General features: G+C 41.4%; 1 protein-coding gene across 2 annotated transcripts in view; it reads left to right on the forward strand.

Annotated features, from left to right (window-relative positions):
- The first annotated feature begins 4,624 nt into the window (after positions 1-4,624).
- Positions 4,625-18,228, forward strand: part of cd2ap (CD2-associated protein) — a 28,968-nt gene continuing 15,364 nt past the window's right edge. For both annotated transcript variants that reach the window (XR_009131420.1, XM_058080011.1), the window contains exons 1-7: positions 4,625-4,930; positions 9,259-9,416; positions 13,022-13,190; positions 13,720-13,820; positions 15,791-15,917; positions 16,178-16,350; positions 17,995-18,082. Coding sequence is in view for 1 of the 2 variants with exons in the window: in XM_058080011.1 (XP_057935994.1) it covers positions 4,927-4,930; positions 9,259-9,416; positions 13,022-13,190; positions 13,720-13,820; positions 15,791-15,917; positions 16,178-16,350; positions 17,995-18,082 (820 nt within the window). In the remaining variant the exon portion in view is untranslated. The remainder of the gene's footprint in view (positions 4,931-9,258; positions 9,417-13,021; positions 13,191-13,719; positions 13,821-15,790; positions 15,918-16,177; positions 16,351-17,994; positions 18,083-18,228) is intronic.

The raw sequence follows: 18,228 nt of genomic DNA on the forward strand, positions 1-18,228 counted from the left end.
GCACCCGTGAGTCAGTTGAACCCCGGTCTTTGTCGAAACACCTGTGAGTCACTGAAACTCAAGTTTTCATCAAGTACCTGTGAGTCTGTGAAACTGGAGTCTTTGTCAAGCACAGGTGAGTCAGTGAAAATCAAGTGTTCATCAAGAACCTTTGAGTCAGTGAAACTGGAGTTTTCATTGATCATCCGTCAGTTGATCCTGAGCCTTTGTCGGGCACTCGTGAGTCAGTAAAACTCAAGTTTTGATCAAGTACCTGTGAGTCAGTGAAACTCGAGTCTTGTCAAGCACCCGTGAGTCAGTGAAATTTGAGTCTTCGTCAAGCAGTTATGAGTCAGTGAAACTGGAGTTTTCATTGATCATCCGTCAGCTGATCCTGAGCCTTTGTCGAGCACTCGTGAGTCAGTGAAACTCGACTCTTCATCCAGTACATGTGAGACACAGAAGGATGAGTCATTGTCAAGCACCCGTGAGTCAGTTGAACCCGGGTCTTTGTTGAAACACCTGTGAGTCACTGAAACTCAAGTTTTCATCAAGTACCTGTGAGTCTGTGAAACTGGAGTCTTTGTCAAGCACAGGTGAGTCAGTGAAAATCAAGCGTTCATCAAGAACCTTTGAGTCAGTGAAACTGGAGTTTTCATTGATCATCCGTCAGTTGATCCTGAGCCTTTGTCGGGCACTCGTGAGTCAGTAAAACTCAAGTTTTCATCCAGTACCCATGAGTCACAGAAGCATGAGTCATTGTCAAGCACCGTGAGTCAGTTGAACCCGGGTCTTTGTCGAAACACCTGTGAGTCACTGAAACTCAAGTTTTCATCAAGTACCTGTGAGTCAGTGAAACCCAAGACTTCGTTGAGCATCCATGAGTCAGTGAAACTCGAGTCTTCATCCAGTACCCGTGAGTCACAGAATAATGAGTCATTGTCAAGCACCTGTGAGTCAGTTGAACCCCAGTCTTTGTCGAAACACCTGTGAGTCACTGAAACTCAAGTTTTGATCAAGTACCTGTGAGTCAGTGAAACTCGAGTCTTGTCAAGCACCCGTGAGTCAGTGAAATTCAAGTCTTCGTCGAGCATCTATGTGAAACTGGAGCTTTGATTGATCATCCGTCAGTTGATCCTGAGCCTTTGTCGAGCACTCGTGAGTCAGTAAAAATCGAGTCTTCATCCAGTACCCATGAGTCACAGAAAGCATGAGTCATTGTCAAGCACCCGTGAGTCTGTTGAACCCGGGTCTTTGTTGAAACACCTGTGAGTCACTGAAACTCAAGTTTTCATCAAGTACCTGTGATTCAGTGAAACTCGAGTCTTGGTCGAGCACCCGTGAGTCAGTGAAACTCGAGTCTTCGTCGAACATCTATGAGTCAGTGAAACTGGAGTCTTTGTCAAGCACAGGTGAGTCAGTGAAAGTCGAGTCTTCATCAAGAACCTTTGAATCAGTGAAACTGGAGTTTTCATTGATCATCTGTCGGTTGATCCTGAGCCTTTGTCGAGCACACGTGAGTCAGTTGATCCCTGGTCTTTGTCGAAACACCTGTGAGTCACTGAAACTGAAGTTTTGATCAAGTACCTGCGAGTCAGTGAAACTCGAGTCTTTTCAAGCACCCGTGAGTCAGTGAAACTCGAGTCTTCGTCGAGCATCCATGAGTCAGTGAAACTCAAGCCTTCGTCCATTAAGTTGAAGTCTTTGTCGAGCACCCGTGAGTCAATGAAACTTGAGTCTTCACTGAGCACCTGTGAGTCAGCAAGTCTACAGATAAAGATACCCTTGAGTCCCGATTCAGTAAAAAAAAACAAGTAACTCGCACATCTCTAGCTGGTTGTTTATTGTTATTGTGTTACATTTATGTTACAATAATTAAAAAAAACTCTGTACTCAGAATAATGAATTTATAATGACAGAATATCAAAATTGGAACAAATCAACTGAATTCTTGATGGTTAGAGTGGGCACATTTTGATATAAATATTGTCATAATCCATACAAAATGATTGATTTAGTGCATTGAGAGGAAAGCTAAAGCAAAAGGTCCGATATGTGTCAGTAGAGCAAACATGCCGGCTTGATCCAGCCACTCATCTGTTCCGTGCAGCCTGCCATCCAGCTACCATCCTGCTGCCTCGTATCCAAACATGACTCGTGCAGCATATTAGCCCCGTGGCTAACAACAGTCAGCACACACACAAGCTGCAGTGCCTAAAGCCCTTGGGCATTACTGCAAATAGCAGCAGCTGATAAGAGTCCAGCACCATCTGCCCTACACGTGGAGGCAAAGCGAGTGGACACAGGATGGATGCATGGGGTGGGGGGGTGGAGATCAGGGGATGAAGCGTAATTCTTTGCTTCTGCTCGTGAGGGAAGAAGTGGATAGAAAGTAGGTCAAATTCAAAAATTTAAGGAATAATACTATAAAACAGCAAAACAGTACCCCCCTCCCATACACAGTTTATAGTTTTACTATCAATATTTGAATGGGGCTGTATAGTGGAAGAGTGGTTAGCGCGCAGACCTCACAGCTAGAAGACCAGGGTTCAATTCCACCCTCGGCGATCTCTGTGTGGAGTTTGCATGTTCTCCCTGTGCATGCGTGGGTTTTCTCCGGGTACTCCGGTTTCCTCCCACATTCCAAAAACATGCTAGGTTAATTAGCAACTCCAAATTGTCCATAGGTATGAATGTGAGTGTGAATGGTTGTTTGTCTATATGTGCCCTGTGATTGGCTGGCCACCAGTCCAGGGTGTACCCCGCCTCTCGCCTGAAGACAGCTGGGATAGGCTCCAGCACCCCCGTGACCCTTGTGAGGATAAGCAGTAGAAAATGAATGAATGAATTTTAGAGCCCTCTAGACATGAAGTAACACCCCTATAGTGAACTTTATACTCACATTACCCAATATAGTAGACATAATAAGAGAAAATAAGATGTTTTTACGCTGCATGGTGTACGAGTGATTAGCGCGAGAGCCTCACAGATAGGAGACCCGAGTTCAATTCCACCCTCGGCCATCTCTGTGTGGAGTTTGCATGTTCTCCCCATGCATGCGTGGGTTTTCTCCAGGTACTCCGGTTTCCATCCCACATTCCAAAAACATGCTAGGTTAATTAGCCACTCCAAATTGTCCATTGGTATGAATGTGAGTGTGAATGGTTGTTTGTCTATATGTGCTCTGTGATTGGCTGGCCACCAGTCCAGGTTGTACCCCGCCTCTCGCTCCAAAGACAGCTGGGATAGGCTCCAGCACCCCTGTGACCCTCGTGAGGAAAAGCGGTAGAAAATGAATGAATGAATGAGTGAATACTATAGCCCAAACTTCTTCCAGTGAGGGTCATAGACTGAAAAATGAAAGGATATCACTTTTACATTTTGTTAAGATATGCTCAGAAGCGTTTGTTTTATGTGTATTTGTTCTAAATACAGAGTATGGTTAGTATATGAGGCCTTGGATCTATTTTTGGGTGTAGTAAATGTAGTGTGTGAGCCTTTGGAGCTCTTATGTGTAATTTCTCTCAGAGGAGCTTTTGACAAGAAACACAAGTGAAACACAGAGTGGAACGACACCCCGGCATACTTCCAGGTTTCCCAGCATACCTTTCGGGTTAATAATGACTGTAAAATGTATATAGCATCACACATCCCGACTGCATTGGCTTCATCGCAAGCCAGCAATGTTAATGAACAGCCAGGGATTTAAGGTAATTGGGACATCTGCTGGTGAAATGATGTCATTACATGTATTATCTGGTCCTGTGAATGGTCGAAACAGTGAATTGGCTGAAATGGTACACAGTATTCGAAGTATTTTAAGGCTTTGAAGTGTTTGGTGTCCATGTACGGCTTTATGCACGTTCATATTTCAGCCACAAGATGGCAGTCACATTCTTTTCCCATTAGAAGTTTATTTATAAATGATGGCCAGATCCATCCGATTAGGATATTGTTGATATCAATGGTATCATCAATATCAGACTGATACAAGGTATTTTTTTAATCAAATACTGTAAAACTACAAAGTGGTATTTGATTGGATGGATTTAAATATGGATCGCATCGATACCTTGGGTAGTATCAAACTGATCCCCAGTTGTTATTGTTTTAAAATAAAACTATAAACTGTGGGGGAGCAATCCAAATATTGATAGTATTGATACCAAGGGTAGTGTCAATATAGGATCGATACCCAACTGGTATTATTTTCCAAATAAAACTATAAAATGGGGAGATTCATTCATTTTCTACCGCTTATCCTCACGAGGGTCGCGGAGGTGCTGGAGCCTATCCCAGCTGAGAGAAGGTGATGTAGCAAGGTAAGGAGTACCATAACAAAGTACTAGGATGCCATTCTTCTGATACTGATGCTTTTTACTTGAAAATGCCTTGAAAATGTCATTGACTGATTTTGTAATTTTGCCTTTAATTTATTGATTATGATTATAGTCATAAGTAAAAAAAATACTGTAAAAAGATTTTTATGTGCCAGTGACATAATGTTTATTTCAATGTGTTTAATTGGGTGTAAAAAAAAACATGATTATTTTTGCTGAGTGGATCAAAAATATTGTATAAACTCGCTCAAATCCCACTCAACGTTCATCTCGCGATAACCTCCCGCCCACAGCTTGAAACCTCGCGAAGTTTCCCGTTGTTTTGTAGTTTTTTGGTGGCAACCGGTAGCCTTTAGCGAGCAACCCAAGAAAGGTGGAGACTCCTGCCCAACTTCCTGCACAATACTCTTAAAGCACCGCCAGGAGAGAAGAAGGAAGGACGAATGGATCTACGGCTCACTTGACCGCTCTCTTTTTTCCCCCCCTGAAAAAAAAATCACCTTGTCGTCGTTAATCTGCCATCCGCCATATCTACCTGGCTTTTAGCTAGCTAACTGGATCAACCATTGGCGACATTCGATTAGTAAAGGACGGGCGAAAGACAGGAATGGGTGAGTTTTCCATGATGTGGCGTTTATGTGTGTGTGTTTTCTCGCTTTTTAAAAAAAATTATTTCCCTCACAACGTACACAAGTCAACCGCTTCATAGAGCATTCTTAACGAGCGTGGGTGTGTTAAATAACGCAGCGAGCGTCTGTCGGAAGTTGAAAGTTAGCAATCCACTTCGGTTAGCTTAGCCTACCGTGCTAGCACACCCAAGCTAGCTGGATGAACGCCTCCGCCTCCTTTACTGGAGTTGTTGCTCGTGTTGACGGAAATAATGTCAATAAATACTGTCACTGTGCAACCAATGATATAATACGTACTTTTATTCGACACTCTTTAATCACGAGTGCGTGTGAAATAACTTTAAAACTCCTAACACCGGAAGTGAAAAAAGTTTTTCAAAACAAAATCTTGACATTGGCTTATATACATGTCAACACACGGTGTGATTGATTTATTAATAACCGACAAGGAGAAAATGTCCGGATAAATTATCCCTGCTCTTTTTCGGGGCTGTGCTTGTTAGAGTTAGTGTGTTTTTATAAGCAGTTTTTATTGTCATTTACCACACCACTCGTAAATTTCATGAACGGTTTGGTCGGAAGACTTCCCATCGAGGGGGCGTGTCTGTGCAACTCTGAGGAGTGACAGGGGCTCGTGGGGGCTGGACAACTGACCAATCACAACAGAATAGGCGTGGTGATTGACATGTTTACTATACTTACTATAGTGCTTCACTGGGATCCAATCTAATTTTGAAAGGTTGTCAATTAAATTGATCAGTTATTGAGATGGTGTGTTTTGGTGTGGCTACGTAACAATGGCAGGTATATATAATAACGTACCTGACGATGAACCAGCCAATTTGGGGAATAAGTCCCCTGTTGTTTAATGTGAGTATTCTAACTTAAACAGGCCTTGTTTCTAATGCAACCCTTCTGCACTGCATTATGAAACCTACCTGCTGCATCTCTTGAGGTGTGTTGTGTTTGTGTGCTTCGGCGCATGTGGTGGTGTGCGGTTCAAGATCTCTGCTATGTTGCAAAACAGGTTAGAAACCTGACATGGCAGGCAATGGGGACTTGCTTCATTTCAGGTATTCTTGGTAACTTCGTGAGTGATTGCATGCATCCTTGTACTACTGGTATGTTAAAATATGGTAATTAATCACTGTATGTTAGTAATACCATGTTTAATTTTGATTTATAAATGCAAACACTTCATATGGGTAACCATAATGGCGCTAACATAACAGCGCTGTAGTAGCAGCTGTACGTCTGTACAGCGTACTTTGCTTAAGTAGATCATTATTTACCATAGTTGTTATACTAAAATCCCATATAAGGTGATACAGGGTGTTCAAGCCAGTTTCAGTAGCCACGTATACATGGACCTAAGTATTCCAATTCCATTCGGGTTATTTGCTCAAACGGAAAGAATGTAACCTTTGTATACACCTCATTCCCAAAGAAAAGTGCCAATCCGAATGAATATATAACGGGATTCCCAGGAGTGGAATATTCCTTCCCCCAATCCGATTGAGGTATCTTGTACCCGCTCAAAAGGAAAAACTGGCAATACGGAGTTATTCCAACAAGTGAAAGAAAAACCGGAGGAAGTCGGTATCACGTGATGTTGGTGTTTACGCTTTACTGGGCATGCCCCGTTGACTATTCTGGTTGATTATAGCGGCGCATGTAGACACGCGATTGGAATATTCCTTTCCATGTATACCATTGCTTTCGGAAAGAGAAAAACTCCTCATGTAAACGTGGCTATTTGTTGTGTACGAGTGTAGTGTTGTCACTTCCTTCTGACCGGGTACACATCGCTGTTTTTGTACAGTACTTCTTGTGAACGATTGCTGTTTTGACCAGGTCTGTGCTTTTCAAAAACACAATACACTACAGTTATGATCTCAGTCAGGAGCGTAGATTGTGTTGTAGTGTTGTGTTCCTACCAGCCTAGATCTCTAGATTGCACTTCCCACTGAGGTATGCCTTTTCTCAGTTTGCAAATGGCCGAGGATGTTTCAGCTGTGTTTGAACATGTCTGAGGTGTACATATATGTGTGGCTGTCTTGTATTCTGCGCTGTGTGCAGACTGCATTCCTTCCACTAATGTCTACAATGTAGTCAACTGCAGTTTGGCTTTGTTGCAAAATGATCACGTTTACAGTGAAATTACAATTTGTGCCATTTGGTATTTTTTTTAACACACAAAGGAAACATGAAAGAGTGTCTCCTCTGTGGACTGAACTGGTTTAGTTTGCGTTTTAAATAGTATTATCAAACACACTGGATAATATGTAGAACTAAATGTCAACCTAACTCACCTCAAGCTGCTCCGTGGGAAACAAAAACAAGGAAAGCTTTGTTGTCTTTTACAACAAGGGTTGAGTGCTTCTCTGGCAAAACAATTCTTAAGACTGTAAGGAAAATAGTATTGCAATCATAATGGTAGTATATAACTATTATTCTTGTGAAATGTCCAAATTACTCCACACTCTTTATTGCTCTCTGGTTCTACCATATCTTACTTATTGTGTGGAAATATGGGCTAATAACTATAAAAGCAATCTTCACTCGCTAAATGTACTGCAAAAAAGGTCAGTCAGGATAATTCATAATGCCGCCTACAGAGAACATACTAACTCCTTATTTCTAAAATCACAAATACTTCAACTTGCTGATGTAGTTCATCTTCAAACAGCTAAAATAATGCTAAGGCTAAAAATAAGCAATTAGCTAAAAATGTCATTCAATACTTCTCTACAAGAGAGGAGAAATATGATCTCAGGGAAGAAGTACATTTGAAGTACATTGGGTAATATGGGTATAGTTCACTATAGGGGTGTTACTTCAAGTCTAGAGGGCTCTAAAATTCATTAATTCATTCATTTTCTACCGCTTATCCTCACGACGGTCGCGTAGGGTGCTGGAGCCTATCCCAGCTGTCTTTGGGCGAGAGGCGGGGTAGACCCTGGACTGGTGGCCAGCCAATCACAGGGCACATATAGACAAACAACCATTCACACTCACATTCATACCTATAGACAATTTGGAGTCGCCAATTAACATAGCATGTTTTTGGAATGTGGGAGGAAACCGGAGTACCCGGAGAAAACGGGGAGAACATGCAAACTCCGCACAGAAATGGCCGAGGGTGGGATTGAACCCTGATCTCCTAGCTGTGAGGCCTGCGCGCTAACCACACGACCACCGTGCAGCCCAGCAAATATTTTATTGAAATGTAAACACCGAACACAGTAGGATTGAGCTTTCTTAAACACACATACGGCGATACCGATTCAAGTAAAAAAACGCAAATATCGGCACGATATATTTCGGCCGGCCCTTAGTAGAAACACATAACAGCCAAACTGTGTGTATACACACAGAAAATTATACTCGTGTAATTAGTTTGTCAGAACAATTACCGAAGGTCACAAATAACCTCAAGGTGAGATTGCTATTTTTGGTGCAATCTCCGGTCGGCAGTCCCAAGTTGCTGCCGGGTATATTTAATTAGTGCCATCGACTGTCACATTTAGTAATTAGCTAAACATATCATGATAATAGCTTTGTTTGGAAGTTGGTAGCAAAACTTGAATGAAGCATTGTTACTTGATGAGATCGACTGTGGAGCATCTTCATGTTTCCGCTTATCATGCTCGTGTTTGCTCTGCAAGCGGCGTAGGTGGGATTCCGCTCATTGTGTGTGTGTGTGTGTGTGTGTGTGTGTGAGCTTTCAGTCAAAGCCCTGAAGTTGTTTTGTGGGATATCTGCCAGCGCTAATGCGCAAAGTAATCCTCTAACTTTCCAAGCCACCAGTGGGTAAACTTGTAATTAAAGCCTTTTGTGTCATCAGACCTTGAATAGTCCCTGTTGCTATAGGGAGGTTTTTTTTGTGTGTGTGTTTCATTGTGGGTTCAAAAACATATTTGGGGTCAAAGCGTCCCGTCTGCCACCTGACTGCCGTAAGCTGGCAGGAAATGTGCCTCAGACCGTTGTTGGCTGTGTTTTAATGTATTTCCAGAGGTATTTCCTCTGAAGAACAAAAATACCTGGCACGGGGAGAACATGCAAACTCCACACAGAAACGAATCAGAATATGGAATCGAACTCGGGTCTCCTAGCTATGTGGCCCACTCACTAACCACTCGTCCACCGTGCAGCCCCTTTGCAATGTGTTGCAAGCTCAAATACCTACTATGTGTGTGTAGCTGTTTAAAATAAATAAATAAATAAATAAATAAATTCTGTTTTTTAATTTGCTGGACTTTATCCCCTTTTTCTCTTTCTACCCTCGACCCCCTTTGTGTCCGGAGCAGAGGTTTTGGTGGAGTATGACTACGAAGCGCTCCATGAAGATGAGCTGACCTTGCGACAGGGTGACATCATCAAGAACGTGTGCTGCATACAAGAAGATGGCTGGATGGAAGGAGATCTCAACGGTAAAAGAGGACTCTTTCCTGACAACTTTGTAAAGGTGAGAGCGGGTATTTTTGTTTTGTTTTATAAATAAAAAAAATATATACATATACAATATGTATTTGAATACAATTATATTTTGGATCTGGGGTAGATACTGGGATAGTATAGATCAGGGGTCTCAAACTCAATTTACCTGGGGGCCACTGGAGCTAGGGTCTGGGTGAGACTGGGCCGCATCAGGTTTTCTAAAAAAAAAAAAAACAAACGCATTTATTAAAAACAGAAAAATATACAAACTTTTTCAGTGCTTTGGTTCCGATTTTCTACAATAAAAGCTCTGATAAAACATTCCACTGTTCTTAAATATCTTAATTTTTATATTTCTGCACAAAATAAGATGAAAAATAAATAAACAAATCAATAATAAAGAAAATCAATCAATCAGTAATAAATAAATATAATAATAATAAAAACTTAAGAAACCACATATAGTTGGTGGGTAGACAAATTATTTTTTTTCAGATTAAAATGAACAAAGCATTATTAGAGCCCTGTAGACATGACAAAACACGACTATAGTCACATTTATACTCTTTTTATTTACAACATATTGCACAACTGCAGGGTCTTGAGACACATGCTAACTCGCAAACTGGAGAGCTAGCGACCTAAACGGTAGCCTCCAAGTTATTTCCCTTAAACTTGAATAGCCAAAAACTTACCACTTCCACACGGATAGGGAGGATAACTATTAACAGTTATTTAACCTTTGACATGAACATTAATCAAACGTAATAATTTTTTCTGGGTACATGATACCATACAGCATCCATATCAAACATGCGTGGGGCGCACTAACATTAAACTTTCATATCAAGGCGGGGGCCTCAAACTAGTGTCCTGCGGGCCATGTATGGTTCTGTCAATGACTATTAGAAAAGAGTGGCACTAATGCAGGTGGCTGTCGCCAACACTGACAAAATCAGCCGCCTGTTTTTCAGGTTTGTTAGGAACCAGATAAACTGCTAAAAATAGAAACAGTAGCTGGTACCAGATTTAGAATTTCCCTTTCGCCGACTGTGATCTCTTCTCGTTGAAACCCATGCAAGTCAAACCTCACTCCCAGCACAATTTAAGGATGCCTTCAGTATAGAACTGTGCGTTCTTTTCGTAAACCCCAAAAGGCCTCTCCCATTTCGGTGAGGGAGTCCTCGCGTTATCTCGATTTTCGATGGGTGAGGTGTATTCAGCTCAAAGTTCAAACGCCAACAGTCTTTCCCCGCTAACTTGCGCGCGACGTCCGTGTCCTTTTGTATTGTTTGCAGTTGAGTGATGGGAGGCCTTTTATGACTTAATCACTGTTGTCACCTGACAAAGCAAAGTACAGTAAACGCACCATCCTCTCCTTCCGGGTGATCAGTCTCTCTTCCTAAGCCTCTAAAACCCCCATGATAGCAAGATGGGTAATCGCCTCACCAAAAGCGGGTCTGTCACAGAGATCGGGTCGTTAATACACTTAAGAGCAGCACCGGTTCTTGAACTTTGATCTGAACGTGTGCTCGCGTCCCCTGATAAACAACACGAGCCATGCCTTGGAACGAAATGGTCCAACCGACCAGGATGAGTTGACGGTAGCCTTCCTAAGGTATCCTCTCAGGGAGTGTGACTGCTGCCCCTTGAGAACATGGCTGACGAGTCATTGACCGATTATTTATGCACTCAATACATTCATGTGCCATCTAATCAAAATCTAATGTGCATCGTATACAATATGTACTGTATATAGACAACCTCGCGGACTTGAACTCTCTGTATCAACTCACTAGCAGCCAGCCCCGCCTCCACCTAGTGGGGACAAAGAGGCTGAATGGCTCTGAGAGGAGGGTTCACTCTCTAATAATATTATCATATAATAATATGAATTTTTTTAAAAGCTTTTTTTTCTATTATATCTTAGCTATTTGCTACTAAAATTAAACTTTTCTCATAATATAAGTATTTTTATTCTTGTAAAATTGGGACTTTTCTCATTATAATGTGTTTTTTTTTTCTTCTTAATATTTTGATTTTATTTAGTAAAATTGCAGTTTTCAATTTCTGCTTTTTTTTTAAACGTAACTTTGGTCTTGTAAATTGTCTTCTCGTAAGTATAACTTCAGACAGTAATATTTTTACTGTTGTATCAATTTTCTGCAAGCTATTTTTTAAAAAAATACAACTTTGTTTTGCTTTTTCATTATTAATTTTAATAATATTCTGATATTAATATCCTAAAATCATGATATGTTCTCGATTATGTTTGTTACATTACAACTTTAATCTGGTAAAATTACTTTAAAAAAAAGTTTTTTAAATTATATTTTTAGAATATGCCGGGGGCCCAAAAAAAAATCCAGCCATGGGCCTTAAATGGACCCTTGGCTGCAGTTTGGACACCCCTGCTGTAATCGTTGCATTTTTTTCCCAACTGTCACTATAAAATACCAGTGGAAACTAACACAGGAGGTCACCAACCCAAACACCAACCTCACTCATGGTGGGGACAACAATAACAAAATAAACGCAAAACACAAATACACGCTAAATTACACCCCATCAATACACCACAAGGCATGCTGAGTAATCTGCGGTACTCTTTCCCAACATACTACCCTATATTTAGCAAGTCATCAGACCCCTCTTTGTTTTTTTTTTTAATGCTGGGTTTCACGTGACTTCACATCCCAGTTGACAGCCCTGCTTCAAAGAGATGGGGGGGCAAGAAGCTTATTTATAACTCGACGTCAGAACAGAAAACGGTTCAAGAGTGGGGTTGACCAAACACGCTCCAGTTTACAGTGAACAACAAACGCACAGTTTAGACTCAAATCAAAGTTAAAACATTGTTGGAACTTGAAAATGGGAAACTGGAAGAACACCCAGCGATGCTCCACGGCTGGCCTGGAAGTGGGACTCGCTAGCTCTTGGTAGTTAGCAGCTAGCTGCTAGAACTTTTTCACACCACAACCAATGGTATAACCATCATAACGAGCAGCTAGCTATCAAGAGCTAGCTAGCAGCTATCTACCAAGAGCTAGCTTGTAGCAGCTAGCTACCAAGAGCTAGCTACCTAGCTAGCAAGCCACAATAGCTAGCTTCTAGCAGCCCAGAAATCGTGCGTGAAATATAGCTAACAATCGGTTATGGTGTTCTAGCTAGCTAGCTAGTTATTGTGGCTCGCTAGCTTGGTAGCTAGCAGCTGCCTACCAAGCTAGCAAGCCACACTAGCTAGCTTCTAGCAGCCCGGAAATCGCTAGCTAGCTCTTGGTAGCTAGCTGCTCGAACCTTTTCACACCATAACCAATTGTTAGCTGTATTTCACGCACGATTTCCGTGCTGCTAGAAGCTAGCTAGTGTGGCTCGCTAGTTTGGTAGCTAGCTCTTGGTGGCTAGCTGCTAGAAGCAAGCTAGCTCTTGGTGGCTAGCTGCTAGAAGCAAGCTAGCTCTTGGTAGCTAGCTGCTAGAAGCTAGCTAGCTCTTGGTAGCTAGCTGCTAGAAGCTAGCTAGCTCTTGGTAGCTCGCTGCTAGAAGCTAGCTAGCTCTTGGTAGCTCGCTGCTAGAAGCTAGTAATGAATATATTTTCCTCACAAAAATGTTTTTTTCCCACTTTTGTTCTCGAAGGAAGTAAAAAAGGAGGCCAAGGAAGCAAAACATGAACCCAAGGAGGAATCTTCTCAGCCCGTGAAGAGAGAGAAATCTGCAGGCACGGTGGCCAACTTGGTTCAGAGGATGAGCACCATCGGCATCCCCACTGGGGGCTTCCAGCCACGACCCGCAGCACCCATAAAGAGTAAGAAATATCATTCATCAAATGATGAATTCCGGAATGAATCAGCACATAATTATCACACGCTTGCAGTGCATTGGGACTACCTAATGTTTTGTTTTTTTAATGACTTTGTTTCTTATCGAAAGTAATTGGTCATTGGTGTTAAAAATAGATCAAGTGTGTGCATGTTTTACACACCCATGTCGCACCACGTGAGTAGAATGTTGCCATGTCCGGGGGGGGGGTGTGTGATACAGAGTATTGGCTAACTGACAAATGTGAGTACACCTCTCACATTTCTACTAATATTTTATTATGTCTGACTTACTCAAGAAATAACATTAATGTGTGTTTTTTTCCATTTTCCTTTGTTCACGTTAGACTTTACTTTCTGTCTCACATCCTGGTTCTCATCCCGCCCTCTTTTTTTTTTTTTTTTTTTTTTAAATCCCAGAGGATGTACCTGCGCGTATCAACATGTAAAGCGCATACAACCTGAAGCCATAGAGCCGGTTGGTTGACAAACATAATCTTTTTTTTTTTACCACAGAACCGAAGAAGAGACAGTGCAGAGTGTTGTTTGACTACCAGCCGCAGAACGAAGATGAGCTGGAGCTGAAAGTCGGCGACATCGTCGACATCACTGAAGAGGTATTGTCAACTTCCGACGTAGTCTTTAGGATTCAAGCGGGAGTCGTATGCAACGTACCCGATCATATAAGCTTCAACGGGAAAGGCTGACTTTTGGAAAAACAAAGGAGAAACAATTTAGATGAACTACCAAAGTCTCTAAAAATGTTGTTTGTTTCTGTCTTTACTTGCCTTTTTAGTATTCTGACTAAACCAGGTAGAGTGAGAGTCCTGGAGAATATTGGCTGTTGACATAATTTGTTGTCAACCAAAAATTGAAAGGGGTCACTGACATGATTTATTGACTTTGCTTAACTTTGTTCTATACGTTGTTTGTTTTCTGAAAGCGAACAGTAAAGTCGCAAAAATTATCTTTTTATTGTTCATAATCAGCCAGCAGCCGCAACAAACTCCAGGCGCAGAAAAGAGGTGTTTCCCAAGTGACGTCAGCGCAGTCGAACTTCATGAGTAAATATTAGTTTTTTGAGGAGCAAGAAATATTTGGAGATGAAATCCAGAAGTTGCAGAGCAGGGGATTAAGCCGTATTTATTCAAACCACCGACGGTGAAACTAGCGTGTCTGATGCGGAGGCGTTCAATGACAAAGACATGGAACACAGAATGGTAAACGTAAAATTACATTGGTGCTACTTATTGTTTTAAGTGTTTTAAGTCTTTTTTTAATTTTGCATTTCGTCACTTTTGGCCCCCAGCCCACTGTAATGGAATAGTGGAATACATGGAATAGTGTTTACAATACAATGCAGTGTGTAAATAAGACATGACTTACTCTGTTCTGTGGCAACTTTGATGTTGATTTTAGCATCCTAAATGCATTTACACCATACCTGCAAGCCAAAGTCAGCACGCATCTGTCTTTCTATCTGCACTTGTGTCGTCCATTGTCGTCTTTTCATTTGCAAAAGAAAACAAACTTAGTGTCACCTGAAGATAGTGAACATCCAGCAGCAACACAATGTTTTTCGCATGGCTATTTTGATGAGAAATATACTGAGCGTTTATTTACTCTGCTTTAACCTTAGCTGCTTTACCCTGATGACATCACACCTGGAAATGGGACTGAGCGCCATGAACTACAAATTTAATTTTTCCAAGTTTACAGGTCGTTTTCAATAAATCAAACCATGTAGAACATAACAAACAATATATAATATTTTTAAGCAAAGTTGATGATTCATTGCAAAAAAGCGGCATAGAAAATGAATGAATGAATGAATGAATGGATGGATGGTGAATCATGTCAGAGACGATTCAACCCATTGCAAGGCAGTGGAGTTCAATATATATACGGTGTCATCTCTCAAAGAACACTTGACTAACAGCACTAAATTCATCCCACAGCAACTTAATACTCTATAACTTAATACTATTTATATGGATTTACAAACATGTACAAACATTAAAATAACATTTTAAAGTTTTCCCATGAGGCACTGCATTTGAGAAATGTATAAAATGTTTGCACTGCAATGACGTCAGCTTCCCTGTTTTTGCTTTTTTTTGTCTGGCTCTCTTTAGTGGACAGAATCAGCCTTGTAGCACCATTTTCTATGCTCTCTGATGACATGTTTTTCTCAACCGAATTAAAATTATTTTTTCCCGTAGAAAACGTAAGCTGAAGCTGTGAGTTAGACCGTTACAATGAGCCATGATCTCTTGCTATTTTTTCCATTGGGTTGACAGGCTTGTTGTGAGTTTATTCATAGCTCATGATTGGCTCCTGTCAGATAAAGTGCTGACGGGTCCTGATGGAGTCGTGCGCGCCACAATGCGACGCTTTATGGCGCGGACACACGTGGCTTATATCAGAACAAATCAGTATTTTCGTCAAAATTTAATGGGTGCCGCTTATACAATTTACAGGATACAAAATAACAGCTTGTTTGCTTAGTGAAATTATCTAGGTTTTTGTCAGCCGCAGTCGTAATGTGTGTGTGTGTGTGTGTGTGTGTGTGTGTGTGTGTGTGCAGGTTGAAGAGGGCTGGTGGAGCGGAGTCCTAAACGGCAAATCAGGACTCTTCCCGTCCAACTTTGTCAAAGAAATGGATGCCACGAAAGACGACGGAGACTCAAACGACACCACACCAGATGAGGCTGGTACGGGTCCGACAGCTGTTGTTTATGTTCTATTAGGCCTCTAGAAGTAGAGAGCGCAGCTCAATTAGGTTTTACGTTTAGCTTAGCAGAAGCTAAACGCTTAGCAGAAGAGCTGCCTTGCTTTTTTTTTCCTGTTCGTCTCGGTAATGTATACAAATGGTTCATTCGTAATTTTCGTAATTCTTAGTGGCATCACGGAAACCAGGAAGACATGGCATGCATGTATGAATCAATTTTGTCAATTCTCTTATCCTCCATAGATGGAAACGGTGTCGAAACGACCCAGTCGTCTCCTCAATCTGCCTCAGGCAACGGCGCCATCGTCCAGCCCAAGAAAGTCCAGCGTATCGGTTACGGAAATATTTTCAAGGAAGGGTCGGTCAAATCAAGGATCCGAATTCCCAACTTGGAAACGGAAGACAAAAAGGACAACGTGAGTGCGATGACAAAATCCCTTGAGATATTGCCGCACGGTGGTTTCTTTTTGTGTGGCCGCACGAGTGCTGCCAGCAGCACTATGGTTCATTTAGGGGAAACATGCACTGTGACATACACGATGAAAGCTCTCACTATGCACCGAATACGATAAAAGAAGACCACATGAATGCGCTTTACTATTACGAAGACGAGTCAAAGTAGATGTATTTTCTATCGGAGACCTGTTCTGACACGCCGCCCTCTTTTTTTCTGTCTCTTCTTCACAACAGCTCTCACAATATGTTTCACCACTAACTCAGCTTCTGTCACTCTCTGCTCCTCACATGCCACCGCCTCGCCTCATCTTGCACCTCTTTATGTTTGTTTTTACCCAAGGAGTCGTACTTTATTTCATAACTTTCTGGCATTATTTCCTGTTCGGTGCTTTTATTTTGTTACATCCGGTTACTGTTTGGACCGTCGTGAATTGGTAATTAGGGTTCTGTTGAGTTCAATGGATGCCAGCGAAGTGCGGCTATGCTAAATCTCACTTGGTTTGTGGCACTGTGCCGGGTGACGAGTTAACAGCTAGCGCTACTCAACTCATCTGCGGACCCATGATCGATCCCCGGTCTCTTGTGGAGCGGAACTGTTCCTTTTTTTCCACCTCCCCAACTACCAACTTTGAATGTTAAAAAATAACAACAACAACAAACCCTTGTCATACAGGGTCAGGCAAAATTATCTGACAGATTTGTAGGTTAAATAAAAGGAAAATAAAGTAAAAGTGTTTTTATTTTCGAAAATTACATATAATGCCATTCTGTTTCATTATGTTTTCAAAATTAAGTCAGTTCTGGTGGTGCGAGGTCGGCCGCTTGATTTTGGCCGGGTGACGAGTTAACAGCTTGCGCTGCTCAACTCATCTGCGGACCCATGATCGATCCCCGGTCTCGCGTGGAGCGGAACTGTTCCTGTTTTCCACCTCCCCAACTACCAACTTTATCTCCCAGCCTTGTAATTAACGTGAATGTTAAAAAAATAATAGGTTAAATAAAAGGCAAATAAAGTAAAAGTGTTTTTATTTTCGAAAAGTACATATAATGCCATTTTGTTTCATGATGTTTTAAAGATTAAATCAGTTCTGGCAGTGCGAGGTCGGCCGCTTGATTTTGGTTTCAATATAGATCCAGTAGCTCTGAATTTGGTAACCCATAACAAGATGGCGTTTGGATCTGGTACGGGATCATGTCTACCAAGATCCAAGTGCAAACGGAACGCTGGTTGTGTTGCAGTTACAGATTCCTTTGTTTTGATAAACGTTTCCACAACGAAAGCACAATGCTCACCAGTCCAATTCATGGCAGCAACTGAAAAAGAAATGTAAAAAAATGGCACTATAAAGAAACAAAGCAAAATGGCATTATATGTACTTTTAAAAAATAAAAACACTTTTTTTGTTTCTTTACTTTATTTGCCTTTTATTTAACCTACAAATGTGTCAGATCATTTTTGCTTTATTTGCCTTTTATTTAACCTACAAATGTGTCAGATCATTTTACCCGACCCGCTGCTACTTTATAGGACTTCTCCGCATGGAACCACGTGTCCATCCGTGTCCTATAAATCATTTCCATCTTTTTGTTTTGCTTCATTTCAGCCAACCCCTTCATTCCCATCAGTCGCAAAGCCCGCCTTTCCCAACATCACAGACTTGCAGCGAGGAGACGGAGAGAGCAACGTCAAAGGTAAACAACCTCCTAATAATGTACGGTCGTCGGTTGTATGAACCTCAAAAGAAAAACACATTTTGCTTCCACTCCCAAATAACAACATTCATTCAGAAGTGCCGGTTATTGTATGTTTACTATTTTGAATGGCATATAATAAATAC

This window comes from Doryrhamphus excisus, chromosome 1, assembly GCF_030265055.1.
Source record: "Doryrhamphus excisus isolate RoL2022-K1 chromosome 1, RoL_Dexc_1.0, whole genome shotgun sequence".
Classification (NCBI taxonomy): domain Eukaryota; kingdom Metazoa; phylum Chordata; class Actinopteri; order Syngnathiformes; family Syngnathidae; genus Doryrhamphus; species Doryrhamphus excisus.